At 30.0% G+C, this 17,961-nt stretch overlaps 1 protein-coding gene across 5 annotated transcripts in view; it reads right to left on the reverse strand.

The window, feature by feature from the left end:
* Positions 1-17,961, reverse strand: part of LOC118192384 (CUGBP Elav-like family member 4) — a 69,765-nt gene that overhangs the window by 32,560 nt on the left and 19,244 nt on the right. For 2 of the 5 annotated variants that reach the window (XM_035363336.2, XM_035363334.2), the window contains exons 3-10: positions 16,160-16,208; positions 13,473-13,601; positions 11,005-11,084; positions 8,486-8,629; positions 5,546-5,687; positions 2,199-2,327; positions 204-257; positions 41-112 (exon numbers count right to left, since the gene is read on the reverse strand). In XM_035363336.2, the coding sequence (XP_035219227.1) occupies positions 41-112; positions 204-257; positions 2,199-2,327; positions 5,546-5,687; positions 8,486-8,629; positions 11,005-11,084; positions 13,473-13,601; positions 16,160-16,208 (799 nt within the window). The remainder of the gene's footprint in view (positions 1-40; positions 113-203; positions 258-2,198; positions 2,328-5,545; positions 5,688-8,485; positions 8,630-11,004; positions 11,085-13,472; positions 13,602-16,159; positions 16,209-17,961) is intronic. The other 3 variants (XM_085812087.1, XM_035363337.2, XM_035363335.2) reach the window with 2 other exon arrangements.

Raw genomic sequence — 17,961 nt, forward strand, 5'->3', positions numbered from 1 at the left:
CATTAACACACTGCAAAGGAACCACATAAAATGTACTCACACATGCAAGGGAAGGAAGGGAGACTAGAATAAGTGGCAGGTTGTATAGGTTCAGCATTGGCTAATGCAGGACCTGAAAGTGAAAGAATGACAACTAGTATAACTCATGCAATAAATGATCAACATCAAGGTACTAAATCGGTCAATTAGATGAAGAAATTCACCCTTTTCCAAGGCTTCAGTATAATCTGCAGGATACAGAAGGAAAAAGGAATTCCCTAAAAGAAAAGTAAATATTTAATTAATTAATGAGCAATATTTCTTTAATGCAAAGAAAAGAAAGCAAATAATTCCAATCTGTAATATTATAAGGCTGTTCAAGAAAGAAGGATATAGATTAAAAAAATAATTATAATGTACTAATCTGAGCTACATATTGTTCTGATCTTTTCTCAAAGAAATTCGCTTAGCAAGAAATGCTGACACTGCAGATGGGCATGATCTTATTACTGGGCAACTAATTCTTAAGATATACATTCCCATTCACACATCATTATGAATGCAATATACAACCTACTGTTTTGGAAGCTTAGCACATCTTCTGACAATAAATAATATACAGAAGTACAGTGACATGTTATTTTGATGCAGGCAAGCAAAAAATCACAACTATCTAATATGGAGATTTTTTTACGCTTTCAGAAATGAGCAATTTTCTTGTTATTAATTGCCATCACCTTAGAGATGATTGATGGTAACAAAAAGTATGTAAACAGTGAGCCCTTGGTATCATGTATCTAAATGCTCTGAGACCCATCAATGCATGTATTAAAGGGTTACTTCTTTATTATAGCGCCCCCCCCCCAAGATTGAATAGTGAATCAACCCCCATGTTGCATTTTTGCTCTCGCCACATGTTCTTACATTATTTATATTTGATGAAGTTTTCAAATTCGCATAGTTTATTTAAAATATATTCAATAATTTTTTTGTGTGAATATCACATTAACAATCTTTAATTTACCAAGTAATGAGGTTGCCATATCATTTTTTCAAGAAAGAGGACTTTTACCTGACAAACCAGTATGCAAAAATGGCCACAACATGAAACCATTTGGAAGTGTAGTGTTAAAAATTGCTAAAAGAAAAAATGCTTCTGAGTTGGAAATTGTTTCAGAAGTTCCAGAATATCGTTTGTCATTGCTAGTAGATTTTTGTATTCTTGAATAGAAAAGTTGATGTCTACAAAATGGTGTAATAAAAAGCTTAATATGTGCGAAAGTGCTGTAGTTGACTGGAACAATTACATGCGATAAAATACTAATAATAAGGATCAGGATAAGGATTCTTAAAAATATTCTTAGGAAATGATATGTCAGTAATATTGTTATCATTATATGCTGTGTTGTTTATTTTTACATTCGTACATCACGAGCTTGGCAAAATTATAGATGAGATTTTGGCACAAATCTAAAATTGCCAAATATGGTTGGGGGTTGCTATAATAAAGAAGTACCATTTTATCAACGTTAGGTACTATATAAAAATTCTAATTCATGCTCTTCAAACATTATTAAAATTTAATTATAAACTCAGTTCAGTTTCATTCATTAACAGCAAATATCACACAAAAAATACATTTGTTAAAATGCTGTTTCAAAGATACATATCAGTTTTCTACACTACATTAAAATGTGTGCTAAAAAATGTGGCCTGTTTTATTAACACAATTTTTGAGCCCTTGTTAAAAGAGCTCCTGTTTCAATGACATACATCATTTACTCAACATATATTAAAATTTACGCTAAAAATCCTATCCCATGCCCAAAATTCCTCAAAGAGAGTTTATATACCTCACTCAACATGTCCACTTTTCATCACATATTTAATGGTTCATATAGAGGCCTCCCTATCTAATAAAGCACTTGCAATAGGATTAAGGTTTGCTTTTTCAAAAGTACAAAATATTTAACTTTCATTCTAAAATTAATTAACATATTTATCAAATTAAAGAGGAAATATTTAAAATTACTATACACTTATTCAAACTTGGAAACATCTAAAAATGTTCAAGCTTCTTAAATACAAAAGAAAAAAAATCATGCTCCTTTAAATAACATTTATTCAATTCAGGTAACAATGCTGCAGATTCAAGTGCCATGAAGAAATTTATAGAACTATTTACTAGCAATCATCGAATAAAATCTCAAATAACTTACTGGACAGATTAGCAACATCACTAGCATATAAATCAGGCTGCGCTGGAATCTCTCCCAAAGCAAAATTTGTAACTGCTGATGGAGGGCATGCAGGCAAAGCTCCAGTTAAAGGATGATGGCCACTTATACCTAGACAAACAATAAACGTATTATTAATATTATTATCTCAATGCATTTTCTATAAATATATAGAAGCAGATTTTTCTTTTAAATTTATATGCTCGCTTAGAGTTTAAAAAATAGTTATATATCTCTTAGAGCCTAAAAAACATAAAATTTTCATATTGATCGTAAAAAAAAAATAACTTTAGAGAATGAACATTTTCTGTAATCTTAAAATAGTGATTTACAAATTTACACTGCTTTAGATCTTTTCATTCTGGTTAGAATAAATTTTTATTTTTCAACAGTGTAACTAGATTTATTTAAGGTACTTTAGTTATGGCAAAGCATGCAAGGACTGTTCTCCAGAAGGATGCTTTTGTATAGACTACATGAGAACTACCTCATATTTATTATTATACATCGAGTAAATTCCCAGGGTGCCAGCTCATTCAGTTCCTAGAAACCAAATCTGGAAAAAACTACTGATGTTCAGGGGCTTCGTATACTTGGTCAATGGTAGAAAATAAATTAAAATTAAAATTTCACTTTTTAAAACCTTTACAGTAATTTATGCTAAATTTTAGCATAACTACTTCAAAATTCCAAACTAATTAAAATTTTAGCCAAACATGTTGCAACTAAAATGTTCTAAAATGCAACACAAAAAAATTTTAATGAGTAATTTAAACCATATTTTCAAAATAGCATACACAGTTCAATACAGAAATTGCAACAGCAAGAAGGAAAAGTTGTAGAAATCTGACATTCACAGAATCGATATACATATTAAACACATGCAAATGATTAGTAATTGAGGGGGGAAATATTTGAATCATATTGGTTTATTCAGTATGAAAAATAACTGCCATATGCCAAAAGGCATTAATTCACATGTCTCAGTATGCTATCAATGAGGTCATTAATCATTCTCGGAGGAATGTTTCACCATGCTGCAAGCACCTGGCCATGCATTAAAATTGGTTAATGCTTCATCATTCTCCAATAGCTAACTAACAATGCTCCAATGGGATGCAAATCCGGAAATATAACAAACTGCAATAATATGCAAAGTCCAAGTACAAAAACACACTCGACATGCAGCCTTGGGTTTCCATGTGGAAACCACCGCATATGGAACACATTGTAAAGATGATCATACTGCCACCTTGACAGAAATATTAGCATAACACTAGGCTGCTAATATATCAAAAAGACTCAAAAGTTCTGCCTACATTGTGCAATTCTACACCATTATTCCAGGAGCAGTGCTCATATAATCTTCTCTTGCAAATAGTTTATTGATGGAATTTGCTGTATGGTCTCCAGATTAGTTTTCCTATTGTTGCCATTTCCAAGACAGAGGCAAGCCTTGTTTCTGTTCTCCATTTTCCAAGCCTCTCACAAGATAACTATGAACCATTCTTCTAATCTTATGATCCATTCGAGCTGAAGTACACCTCTGTCCACATTTCTTATGATCTAAGTTAACTGCTGGTCTCACAAGTACCAAGAAACAAAACACTGAAGAGTACTGACATTTTGGCCTAAATGCACATACACTTGCTAGAATGATACACTACCATCTCTGAGTTCAAGGATTCTGTCATTCTCTATATGCAATAAGAGGTGAGACAAGGATGATAATGAAGCATCATACTATTTAATCATAAGAATTCATTCTGATTTCTGAAGTGTTGGCATGAAAAAACTGGCTATTTATTCAGGCTTTTATATTATTTAAGTCCCTCTAACATACCACTGATTAGCCCACAACTAACCTACCACATGGTCAGTTGCTTAAAAATTTCATATTTGCATGTCTTAGTTACTTTTACAATCTTTCCAATTCATATAACCTTACTGCTTTTTCTTCCTGGCACTGCTTATTTTAATGTACATCAGTATATGCTTGAATCGTTATTTTTTATTTATACATTAAACTTTACCTTATAAACTGAATTGCATGAAAATATGATGCAATATACTTATATGATTCCAGGTCCACTTCTAGAGGATTTGGGGCCTTAAGTCATGAAAATGAAAATCTGGCCCCTTCTTATATAAATAAAAATGATGGTAATATGTGATATTTCTTTTTTGTAAATTTTTATTATTAGTTTGGGGTAAAACATTTTAAATGAAAATTTTTAAAAAATTAAATTATTTCAGAACATAAAAATTTTTATTCTGTAATTTTGATATATATTTGCTTACTATTGCCTGAAAAAGAATTTTCAAAATTGGGGGGAGATTCAGTTAAAGTTTCTTTCTAGCTGATTCCCCCCCCCATTTTCCACCTTTTTTTACTTTACAAAACTTATTCATCTGCTTCATATTATATTTATTTTACACTCTACCTACAACTCCCCCCCCCCCGAGTGTCATTATATCACTTTTTTGTGTTACTAATATACAGTGCCAGAAAAATATCTCAAGAAGTATGAACTATATATTTACATTCTTTTGACAAAACTTTTTATCAATATACACACTCATATACGTCAAATACAAATTCTAATATGCCATTAACTTAAAATATGCAGAAAATTGAAATAAGATTATAACACCCAATATAGATATAAGTTTCCTTGTGTAAGCTAAAAGGAAATATTTAATAATATGAATTTCTCTCATCCACAAAAACAAGTAAACATAAGAAAAGCAGTATTAAGCGTGTGCGTAAAGCCAGTACAGCGTTTACAAATGCGCACTTCCGATAGAGAAGAAAGTGACAGAAAGGTTATTGAAAACGAAAAAATTTCGATTGACAAGTTAGTCGGTATTCTCGACACAGCAATTACAGGATTTGAACAGTGGAACTTTGTAACTGAACCAGAAATTATGTCTGTTTATAGAAGAGAGAACTAAAGAGAAAGTATTAACACAAAAAAACGAAGCAACTTATACAACTTAGATTAAAAAAAATTACGATTACGATTTCATATTTTTAATTGTATAATTTCTGCATGCCATCTTACCAGATTTAAATTGATGATCTATAATCCAGAAAAAAACCCTAATCCAGAATCGCCAAAGTCCCGACGAGTCCGGATTATGGACTTGTACTGTATTTATTTTAAATACTTTTTAATGACACATATTTTAGGCAATTAATAATTTTTCAGTCCATCAAAATTTCCACCTCGAAAATTTGATATTTTAAACTGAATTCTGATCCTTATGTAATATAAATACCGTAAGAAAATAAAAGAGACAATAGATTTAAAATATTTTCCACACACCAGAATTAGCTGCCAAAGTAGGACTTGGTATGCCATTAGAAACAGGGCTTATGGGAGGAAGTTGAAGAGTTCCAACTGGAGAGACTGAGTTGATATACCCTTGTTGTGCAACAGCAGTAGCAAGAGCATGCTGCTGTACCATCTAAAAAATAGAAAGGAAAAAAATTCCTAAAGTGACATAATACATAGTTACATTAATAATTGGATTACACATAAAATGATATAGAAAAAATTTCAGAAATACTGCAATTAAAAAAAAATTTATTTTTAAATGAAAGTAGGGAAAAAAACATTAAAAAAAAAGACAGTTGACAGTGAATTAATATTTTATTCATATTTAACCCTCTAGGTACAACTCAATATTCATACTTTCTGATTCTAGAATATGGGATGACTTTTGATGATGTTTAAGATGTTAAGATTGATTGTTTAAAGGTGTGATTACTATTCACATCTTTAAACAGGCCCACCAGCAGCCGAGGGGCAAAGTCGATGAGCGCTGGTAATTCAGCCCGGTGTTCAAATCCCGGTGAATGGGCTGTCTACATGAGCATTTTTGTGGTTTTCCCAATGTGTAGCATGTATACGAGCCACTTTCCTTTATAAAATCCTCCACAAAGATATCTTTCTCCTTAGGCAGAGAGCCCTCAAGTGCTTTACCATAATCAAATAAATCAATTGATCACATCTTCAACAGTTTTTAAGTAACACAAGAATTTCAATTCCTTTTTTGGGTTTCAAATATATGTAATACGGTGCACACAATTTCAGTGGGCATAATTTGCAAGTTTAAAAAATGCACACATTTTTTTATTTTAATTTATTTAATTTTGAACCAATTTTTATAAAAATTTTGGAATAAAACAGAAAATACAAACTTTGTAAAAACAAAAGATCAGTTTTGCTTTACATTCAGTTATATACAGTCAAGAAGAGAATTAATTAAAATGACAAAAAGTTTGAGTTATTTACAAATTGTTTATGATGACCTCAGAAGCTGAGGTCACTGTTATTTTCACTCATTATGCAAATTTTATTTTTTACACATGATAAACTTTGAAGCATGACCATAAACATATCCAACTTGACACTCTTCACACCAAATATCAGTCTCTTTACTATTTTCTTTCTATTTTTCCTTTCACGGAGCAATACATAGCACAATGTCTTCTATGTTTCTTTTTTATAGGATATGATGGAATATGGGTGGCAAAATGACTTTCTACAAGATGAATATAGGCCTAGCCAGCTAGTAATCATTGCTAGTAATCAATTGAATGTTAGTTTTTAATCACCATAGCCGATATATCATGAGTTGCTATCATGATAGCTGCGAATTTGAAAGTTTTCAGATATTGCAAAAAACAAGCAAAAGTTTCTTATAAATAGAATTTGGGAAGAAATGTGGAAAAGGGGTAATAAATTAAGACGATATAACAGAAGTATTCCATCATGATGACAACGCCCCAATAATCAATTAACAAATGCATGGCAAAATCTGTAGTATGGTTTCCAATCCAGAAAATCTCACTACAATTAGTAAAGAAAGTGACAGAGAGACTGTTGAGAATGAAAAAATTTCAACTGACAATTTAGTGAGAAATTTCGATCCAGTAAATATAGAACTTAAAACTTTGTAACTGAACAAGAAATTACATCTGTCTATAAAATCAGACAGAAAGTCTTGGTAAAAAATGAAGCAACTGGGAAAAAAGCACTTACACTGGGGGAAAAAAAAGTTTAGTAAAGCAAACAAATACTTTTTTTAAATAATTAATTCATCAATTAAATTTTAATTAATTAATTTAATTTTTTAAATAATTAATAAGGATCTTAATTCCCTTAAGGTAAATACATCATTATTTCACAAATAATGATTTCAGATTTTTAGTTTTATTTATAATTTCTATGTGTCATCTTACTAGATTTAAACTGATAACCTACAATCCGGAATCAACGAAGACAGGACGAATCTGGATATCTTCCTTTTTACCAAATTTTTTTAAAGGTTTCCATATCCATAGTAACACTGAGACAAAACTTAGAATTTTCTAAATTCTGCCCATTTTTTCTCCCCTTAGTCTAAAATAATATGCAGATAAAATTCAGTTCAATTTTAGTTCATTACAGTCAATGATTCAGATTCGATTAAAGAAATGTATATATGGTTATGCTATTAAAGTCCCAATTCACTACTAACTGTCAAATGATTCTTCATCCCATATGACTTCTTGTCTAGAAATATCACAATAAATTAAAATACAAATAAAAAATATATACACAAACTAAGAATTAACAGAAACTAACTTGGTAAATCCTTCTTGGCAAACTACGTGCAAACAGCAGAAATTCAAGGTAGAGTGAATTAACGGCCAACATAACATGACAAAATGCTCTCTAATCAACTTCAAAGCTTGATGCTTTTACACTTTAAATTAATTTAAAATGCTGGTGAAGTCTACAAAAGTATAGTAAAGTCCAAACAATAAGATAACTAGTTAGTTAAAATAAAACCTTACATGTTTACCAAATTTGTTATCCCCCTTTTTTCACTTTTCTTTTTAATTTAAAATTTTTTTCCAATTTTGAAGTTCCTGACTTTTACAAGTACATCTTCCAACAAATAGCCAGAATTTTGTTTCTGCTTTAGAAATTTTACATGGAATTACCTGGGATATTTTTAGAGAACAGCTGAATAATTCATTTGAATTCCAACTAGCAATTTGGATCCAAATGTGCTATTCAGATTTAATAAAAAAACAAGTTTATATTGATATTCAAATTTCTTTCTTGCTAGAATTAAATGCTTCATGAACACTCATGTAATGTAATGCACACTCAAATTAAAAAGTGAAAAAAATTACATATGCTACTTTAGAACAAAACAATTTATCACAAAAAGAAAGGAATTTATGTAAAAAATTTAGGCATATTAAAGACCTGTGCATAAGCTCCATATGCTCCAAGGTGACTAAATACGAAAGGATTTAATATGTTGACATTTCCAGACATTTGTTGCATCTTCCTTAATTGACGCTCTTTTTCAGTGTCTGCAAATTTTACAACAAGACTAGAAGAAGCTCCCTGCAATTTAAGAAAGCCATTTTATTAACAAATAAAAACTAACAACCAAGTTTTACAAAACATACATATCAGCCATGTTTTTGAAAAAATATTTTCATTACTTTAAAATGATATGATATGCAGACTTACTGAATTTCTATTCTTTAAATATCAGTAATGAAAGTATATTGGTTTATTTATAATTCCATGAAGTATTTTAAAAATGTATATTAATCATTCATGTGGTCAAAGGTTTGGTATTGAAGTCCTAGTTTCCCCAAAACATGGGAACAAATGGTATTTCCTTGATTATAATTCAAAAAATGACCCTCTCTGTGCCTGGACCGCTTTTCTCCCAATATATACATTATCTTAATTGTCTGAACAGAATTCAGGATGCATGAATGTGAAGCACCGCAACAAATATTTTTAAATGCATATACATGGTTTGACCACTTGAAGAGATATAAATTATATGATCATGGTATTTATAGTATTATATAAACAAAATATATTTTTATGCATTCTAAATGTTTAAGCAATTAGATTATGTCTTTAATTAAATTATCGATTAGGAGTGAAAATGATGAAAGTGACATTCTCGAGAAAAAAATTGCAGATTGCTAATTTAATACATGCATATTACAAAATATACCTAATACATACATATTTAGGTGCTCTAAAACAAAATATTCAGTTGGAAATTAATACCTGAATTTTATTTTAAGCTTTTTATAAACATACAGCATCTCAGTTAATTCACTACAAACTGTCTCCAAAAAGAACAAATAAACAATACATTTTAAAAAACTGGTTTTAGCACTTAGTTATTCACATAATTTTTTTTTATTATTATTTGTATGTATTTCTAAAATCTCTGCATTTCAATATAAAACATTACAAAAGATATAAAAGCCACAATCATTATACACAAAACATTAATACAATAGAAAGTCCAACATCTGAATCTGGATTTCCAATAACCAAAATGATCCATTATCCAAACCTCTGGACCACCTTAACAAAAACAAGCCAAAATATTTCACAAAAAAATGAAGATAGAATCTCGGTGAACACACTTGACAAGTTAGCTAGCCAAATTAAAATACTCCAATGGTACAAGGCGGTTAAAAATTTCGGTACTCAATTCAGAAACCAAGATTATAAAGTAAGATTAATGATTCTGGCATGCGCAAATACTGCAGAAATGTTCAAATATCAATTTTTCATAATCAGAAAAGATACACAATCTCAGGTATTTAAAGAAGTAAAGTTTTTTTCTGTTATCTATCATTCAAATAAAAGAATATGGATGACATAAAGATTAAAGAATGGTTGGCTTGAAAATCTTTCATACCAAAGGCAAAACAATATTTGAAATTAATTGGTTTATCAAACAATTGCCAAATACGGTCTGGATTATAGACAACTGCTTGGCTCATATGTGACAAGTTTTTAGAAATAAATCGATTTTAAATTTTCTGAATAATGAGAAGATTATTCAAGAATTTTTGAAAATTGTTAACATAAAATCTGTTGCATGGAGTATTGCAAGGTCAAGAGAGCATAGACTGCAAATAATTTTTAAAAAATGCTTAGCATAATTTATCGCTAGTTGCCATATTTCATGGTGATAACGATAATGGTAGTCATGCATTTGAGGGTTTTGAAGATACCAAAAATAAAAAGTGAAATTTATCAATTAAAACATGTTAAGAAATGAGCAGATGTGATAATAAATGAAAATGATATAACAAAAGTTTTTCATTGCAGCCTTAATGATCAAACAACTAAAAAAAGAGAAATTTATAATGTAGTTTTAAATTTAGAAAATATTGCCACCATAGTGAAGAAAATAACAAAGTTGTTAAGAATAAAATGACTTTAACTGAGTCCAATAGGAATTTTCGACATGATAAGTACAAGACTTGCATGACAGAGTTTTGTAACTGGACAAGAAACGATACCTATCTTTAATGGAAACATATTAGGGGAAAAAAAAAAAAAAGGAACAGCTTAAAAAAACTTACACTGAAAGAAATGTTTAATAAAATGAATACAAAACTTTTTTTTAATAAATTTTGATTGTTTTCATTTTATAAACAACTATATCAGTTTTTGTTTTTATTAATTTTTACATGTGATCTTACCAGATTTATAATGATGATCTAACATTAGGAAATTTTTTAAATCCAGAATCACTGAAAACACAATAATGTCTCTTTAATAATAATGTAAAGACTTTATCACAGTAATGTAAAGACTTTATACAATATATTTGACTATAATAATACAAGCAACGTGAAGGTATGAAATCAAATATTTTCCAGCATAAAATTCTTTTAACCATCTTTCAAACTAATAAAACTGCCAAAATTGATATAATTAATACTCACAGGCATTGTTTGACTTCCGTGCAAAGCACTGATGGCAGAATGGGCATCTGACGGATTTTCAAATTTTACAAACGCACAGCCTGAAATCAAAATGTAAAATTATATCCTTGGGAGGGAAGAAAAGTATAATTACATATAAAATATGCAAATACTTTCAAGGAAACGATACTATATTTTAGAAGAATTTAAAAAACAGTCAAATTGAACAAACATTTGTGAAAAGTAATTTTGTTTAAAAGATTACACTTGCAGCTTGCACATAAGAATTAGCATATTATTGTTAAAGATCTTCCCCCCCCCTGAATCTCATAAAATGTTATGTAATTTCACCCCTTCTTTCATCTGCCTGCAATTATGAAAAACTTTATGAAATTAACAGATATTCTTTATAATTTAGACCTTTACAATAAGGACAAAAAAAAAAGCAACCTATAGTTGGTGTAGGTCTTGATAAAACTCTAGAAAGGTATCTATGTATGCAGTCATATCGCGATCAGACCAGAGTCCCTTTTCTTTCAAAGGAATTCCACCCCCAGAAAAGGAATTAAAGCCTCTCTGCCCTCAAAACTGACAGAGAGGTTCCCTTTCTCAAAATCTTAGCCAATGTAGATTTCTTTTTACACTTAACTTTAAATTTTACATTCATGTGTTTCTCTTACAATCAGAATTTAGACCTTGATGTCTCCAATAATGGTTTAAAAATTCTTAATACTTTGAAAAGTTATTTAACCCTCTGAGTGCCTCGGGTTTTGGGATCTGTCATGAAGACCTATACTCAAAGAGTATTAGCTAAATTTGCATATTTACTTACTTTAGGCGGCTCTATTTTCATAAACTTACATTTATTAAAGAAAGTAAGAAAGCAAAAATATCATAAATTATAAGCTAATATGTGACAAAAAGTGTAATACAGTCAAAAGTCTCTAATCCGGATGACCATAATCCGGAATGATCTATAATCCAGACCTCAAAGCTAAAAACTTTCTGCGCATGCATAACGCATTACGCGTGTACACGTGCGCATACCTTTACGCATGCGCATATGCGTTTACACATGTGCATAATACGTTTACGCATGCGCGTTTAATGTATAATGGACAGTATAAGCTAAGCTAAAATTGTCTAATCATCTATTTCAGTTAATGTTGCAGAATGCGTTGTTCCTTATTAATCTTCTAATTGGATCCGGCTTATTATTTTTTGAAGACTGTTAGAGCAATTTTATAAAAGTAAGCCTGAACTTTCGATTATGTCAAAAAGAATTTCTAATTCTGGAGCTGCCAAAGGATCTACAAAGCGAAAGCATGTTTCGATGTCCATCAAACAAAAAGTGGAATTGTTGCAAAAAATGGATAAAGGCATATCCATTGTTTCTCTAACCATTCTGAAATCTGTTTATCAGGTGGAGGGGGGGGGAACATCGCGGCGAGCAATGAACTGGAAGTTGATCTGTCAGCACTATTCTTATCTTCAGGGCAGATGTTTCTATTTTATCCGGCTTATAATTCCTTACTAAATGTAGTATTTCATCTCGATGTGCTCCGTCTTTGATATGATTTAAATCAAATTCCTCGTCATTATAAATATCACGAATACACATTAAATAGTTTTCTGGTTGCAATTTTCTAAATTTGACTATGTGTAATGTATGCTTCATGCATGTGCGCGGTGAAAGAAATGTTTAATAAAGTAAAAAAATTAATATTACGCTTTTTTTTTTCTTTTTGTAAATTTTGATACCCTTCAGATCATAACTGCTCTTTATTTCATAAATTATGGTTTTGTATTTTTAATTTTATAATTTCTGTATGCCATCTTAACAGATTTAAACTGATGATCTATAATCAGGAAAAACCGATAATCCGGAATCGCCGAAGTCCCGAAGAGTCCAGATTTAAGACTTTTGACTGTATTTTTTTATGGTAGGATCCCACAACTTTGAAAAATAATCCACTGTCCACTGTTCTATAGAAGTCACATCCCAAGTTTTAATGATTTTTTTTCGAAATGCAAGAAAAAATACAGCAATACCAATTGATTCATATCTCTGTTCATAAAAAAAAAAAAAAAAAATCACGTCTTACCAAGAATCCAGGATTCATCAAACAAAAGTGTAAGTGTTGTTATATCATGCTTATTTATAACTAACATAATTATAAATCTGACTGCTTGATAACAAATTCATGGTACACAGGATAATATAAAAATAGCTACTATTTTGCTATACAATAACAACAATCAAAATATCAAAGTAAAAGAAAAAAAGCTTTCCTAACACAAAAGAATTGTCATTTGTATACTTTTAGTGGAGGAACGGATATTTTTTAAATTTTGAAAAGTTGTTTCTAACAGAAAGTGCAGTCTAGAAAATTAATTTAAATTTGTATTCTAAAAGTGAGTACATGCATAAAATAACATGACCATAAATATGCATATTACTTAGTCTGAATTTAAAATAAATAAATAACCTTTGCTTTGACCGTCTGGACCCCGGAGAATGGTACATTCCTCAATGGAACCAAATGGCTGGAACAATTTCAGGACATCTTCATCTGTCTGTTGTTTGCTCAGCATACCAACAAAAAGCTTCCTATCTTCTGAAAAGAAAATACCTCAGAAAAAAGTCTGCAAAAATTGCCTAAAATACACATAAGTATTTAAGGGAATTTTTAAACAATTTCACTTCTTTAAACAGCTTCTCTTTTTTTATATTCAGTAATAATCAGGCTCTTTAAAAGCATTACAGATTATCACTGATGATTGATTTTAACATTATCACTGACTGACTGATTTTAATTATTCCATACCAATTAAAAAAATTAAAGTACACTGTGCAAAAAAAGGGGGGCACAATTCTGTATCTCCCGTTCTACTGGGCCAACTGATGAAATTCAAATTGAGTTTTTCATGTCTGAAAACCACAACTTAGGGTATGTCGCGCTTTTGAGACATGGAACATATAAATCTTATGTGCTTATTTATATATAGCATTGTTCTAATATAGGTATTTTGAAACAAAATCGGACTTTTTCTGAACTGACATGCCAATTTTTTTCCCTATTTCAATTCTACGACTAAAATTATGCCAAACTGCCAAGTTTTGTAAAAATCGCATGAGGAGTTTTTCAAAAATTAGTTTCCAAAATTTTAGCTCCTCTATGTTAACTGAATTTGATATATATTTTATTAATATATTTTTTATTAAACCTGATTCCTTCTTCCAGAATTCAAAATTTAGACTTGATCCAAATATAATTTGCACATTTTTATGGTTTATTTTTAAATATTTTTTATAAATTTTTTGAAAAAATTTTTGTATTATAACCCATAAAATTTTAACATAATCTTAAAGTAGATGTATTTGTAAGCATACCTGCAAAAAATTAGAGTTTTTTTATTCAAAATTTTCTAAAATATACATGAATTTATATATTGGTGCATTTTGAAATTTGGCATATAAGCAATAACAATTCAAATATGCTTTACGCACTTTGTTAAATTTATTTGAAAGAATGAAACATATCTTTTTTTCTGCTCGTTTTCAACGAAAAAAGGAAAGGAAAAAAGGTTGCTATAAATTAAGAAGTTTGCCAAGTGAATTATTCTTGGAACAAACTGAAAAAATTATGCCAAGATAAATTCTTTAATTTCTCCATAAATTTCGTACCAAATTTTACAAAATTTATTATTTAAGCATAACTTGTGTCGTAGAATCAAAATATGGAAAAAAAATTAGCATATCATTTCAGAAACGTCCAATTTTGTGTCAAAATACCTATATTAGAATGCTGTACATAAATCTAATACATATCCTAAGTCACACTTTCAAGACATGAAAAGTGCAATTTGAATTTCGTGAATCGGCCCAGTAAAATGGGAGATATAGAACTGTCCTTTTTTTTTTCTGTACAGTGTACATCTGATTTTCGCCAATGACTTTTTTTTCGGGGGGGGGGGCTAAATCTATTGATTAAAATCATTGACACCTTATCCATGGCTCTCACATAATATAACATAATATAAGTGTTTTGTTTCTGTACTTAACGAAAAGCAAAAGTACTATTTCATAAAATACAATACTGTACTCTCAAATAAAATTACTAAAATTTTTTAATGAAAAATTTAGTTAAATTTGAGGGTTATGTGAACATGGCAAAACATGCAAAAGCTATCTGCCTAACAAGAGGGATACCTTGTGGAAAACTCTGCAAGAGAAACTGGTTCATATTCATATTACACAGAGGCAAAATTATGAAAACAACCATGCACCAAACCCCTTCGCTTAGGATACACTCCAGGTCAAACTTGCTATATTCAGCTGTCTTAACTACTCAGCCATTCTCGAGGCATATAACTAGTAACTAGAAAATATCATGAAAATATTAGGAATATAGTAAGCATTTGCAAAACTGCCTATTCATGAAGAACTCGTGCAAGAAGGACATTTTATTGTATTTTTATATACAACTTCTGGCTACCACATAATAAAATTGTAGTACTACATTTTATTTTAAAAAGAAGATAAAAATTGTTAATTATTTTATCATGTCATGATTACATACTGTATGGGATTTATTTTAAATGTTATATTTTTATTGCAAATAATGGCGAGCAAACTAATATGATAAATTGTAAATCTAATCTTGGTTTCTTTTCACATTATATAATGTACAACACTAAAAATAAATATAAACTTGTTTACATGTGTGCTTGTGATGCTGGAAGGAGTTCTATTACCTGACAATTCTTTAATCTATCACAGTAATGATCCTCATACTGACTAACTGAGGTTCTAACTTTTTATTTCAACTTTTGTTTAATTATGTTTCAATTATGGGCATTCACAAATACTCACACTTTATTTTGTACTGCACAAGACATGTAAATTATAATTCTATGATGAATCCTTATCAAATTTTGAATTTTAAAAAGATGTTACCTATGAATAATAAAAGTATAAATCCACTTTCATAACTATCATTTAATCAGTTGAATAGAGAATAAGTTACACATGATACATGAAGCTCTACAATATAGAACAGTTTTAGCAGCAAAATAAAAATGCTATCAAGAGAATACTTCACAAAACACAAAATTTTATTAGCAGTCATTAACCTCATATAAAAACACAAAAATAATTAAACTTCTAGTTTACCTCCTTTATTTTCACTATCAGCTGGCTTCACTTGAATGGGTCGGGTCATCTGAAAAAAAAATTAAAAATATTATTTCAGAATAACATTAAATATAAAAAAGTAGACATATCGAGACACAAACAAAAGATATTTTTAATAATTATTAAAAAATTAAATATAAATTCATATTAGATAATTAAATAAAACCCATGCATTTTTAGCACATAATTTTAACACAAAAGGTTTTTAGTTATTTTACAAAGCATTCATCAAACATTCATTATAATACTTTTTTACTCCCCAAAGCATGCGAATGCTACAAACTATTAGCAAAATAATAACCATTTTCATATATTTATCAGAATTCCAAAAGGCACATATAATTTTTTGTGTTTAATTTTATAATACAAGCTATAACTGATAAAAACTGACTATATAACAGTGATAATAATCACTTTTATAATGTTAAAAAATATATACACCAAAGATATAAAATTTGTTATATGATGAAAACCCAGTGTCACATATTTTATGAAATTTTTACATAATTTAATGAATAAAATTCTGAATTCAAATTCTAGAAATGATTACAAATAACTTTTACACTGTTAGTCTGTTTAATAACTATACTGCTTTAATTGTGTTATTCTCTTAGAAGTAATATGTACTGTTCTAAAACAATAATGTGCAAAACTTAAGCACAGATGTAATTCTGCAGCAGAGATTTTACAAAGCTGGAGAAGGAGGCTTGTAGTGATTCACACAATGGAAGCTGTTCAGCAGAAAGATGATTTGTATGCAAATGGCAGAAAAACATTACAGGTTACACAAGAACACATTAAAGGCCTCCATAAGGCATGATGATAAATAAAGGAAAGATAAAGTAATTACAAAAGGCATTCACTGCAGGTCTAAGTGAACTAACTGAATGTGTAAAAAGCTTAAATGAAGCCATATGGATGGTTTAACTCAGAGAAGAATAACTGGTAAGCTAAAGATAGGATCACAAATGTAGCCCAAGATTTGGTATCAATCATAGTATCATTCCATGCACTTCAGCCTTTTGAAACACCAGTACAACTAAGAAAAAGGCTGGTGACTATTGGCTAAGAAAAGCAGCATCAATGGATAGCTGGTGTATCATTCTACAAGTAAGAAGAGATCGACATGATACGCGATCATGCATAGCAGAGAGCATGCGATACAGCTCAGCAGCTGCATATGATAACAGGACATCATATTACAGTTGATTGTGGCCGCTTGCCTTCATCAAAGTTGTTTACTCAGTCATCACCCTGAATGCTGCATTCCACTGATAGGTAGTGGTGCCATTTTGATTGGTGTAAAGACTGGACACATCATCAATAGGATCACATACACTTTAACGATGAGGGCTGTTTCAGTGTCATAAATGATTCTGGTCCCAACTTATATGGAGAGATGTGAGGCCATGGTTTTATTACAGTAATATCAGCAAAAGAGATTATTATGGTAATCTTGGCCTGTTTGTCTGGGAAAACATGATGCTAAACAGCCACATTACCCTCCACTTCATGACAGCATAGCATTAACAGATATTACTATAGTCAAGAAGTGATTCTTCTCCATTGCATCTGCTTTGAGATATTGTTGATGCAAATTTGTTTTTAGCTAGCACTAGGACCACATACAATTTATGCTGTGTACTTAAATGGATTCGCCAGCATACTACCCTGACTTAATTCAAATAAAACAGGTGTAAAATGCTTTGAGAAAATGCTTCTCCACATGACAACATTCAATAACCTAAACAGGTTCTGATCAAGGAATGATGATTTTAAGA

Source organism: Stegodyphus dumicola, chromosome 2, assembly GCF_044657685.1.
Source record: "Stegodyphus dumicola isolate Sdum_Otavi_A_Nest chromosome 2, ASM4465768v1".
Taxonomy (NCBI): Eukaryota; Metazoa; Arthropoda; class Arachnida; order Araneae; family Eresidae; genus Stegodyphus; species Stegodyphus dumicola.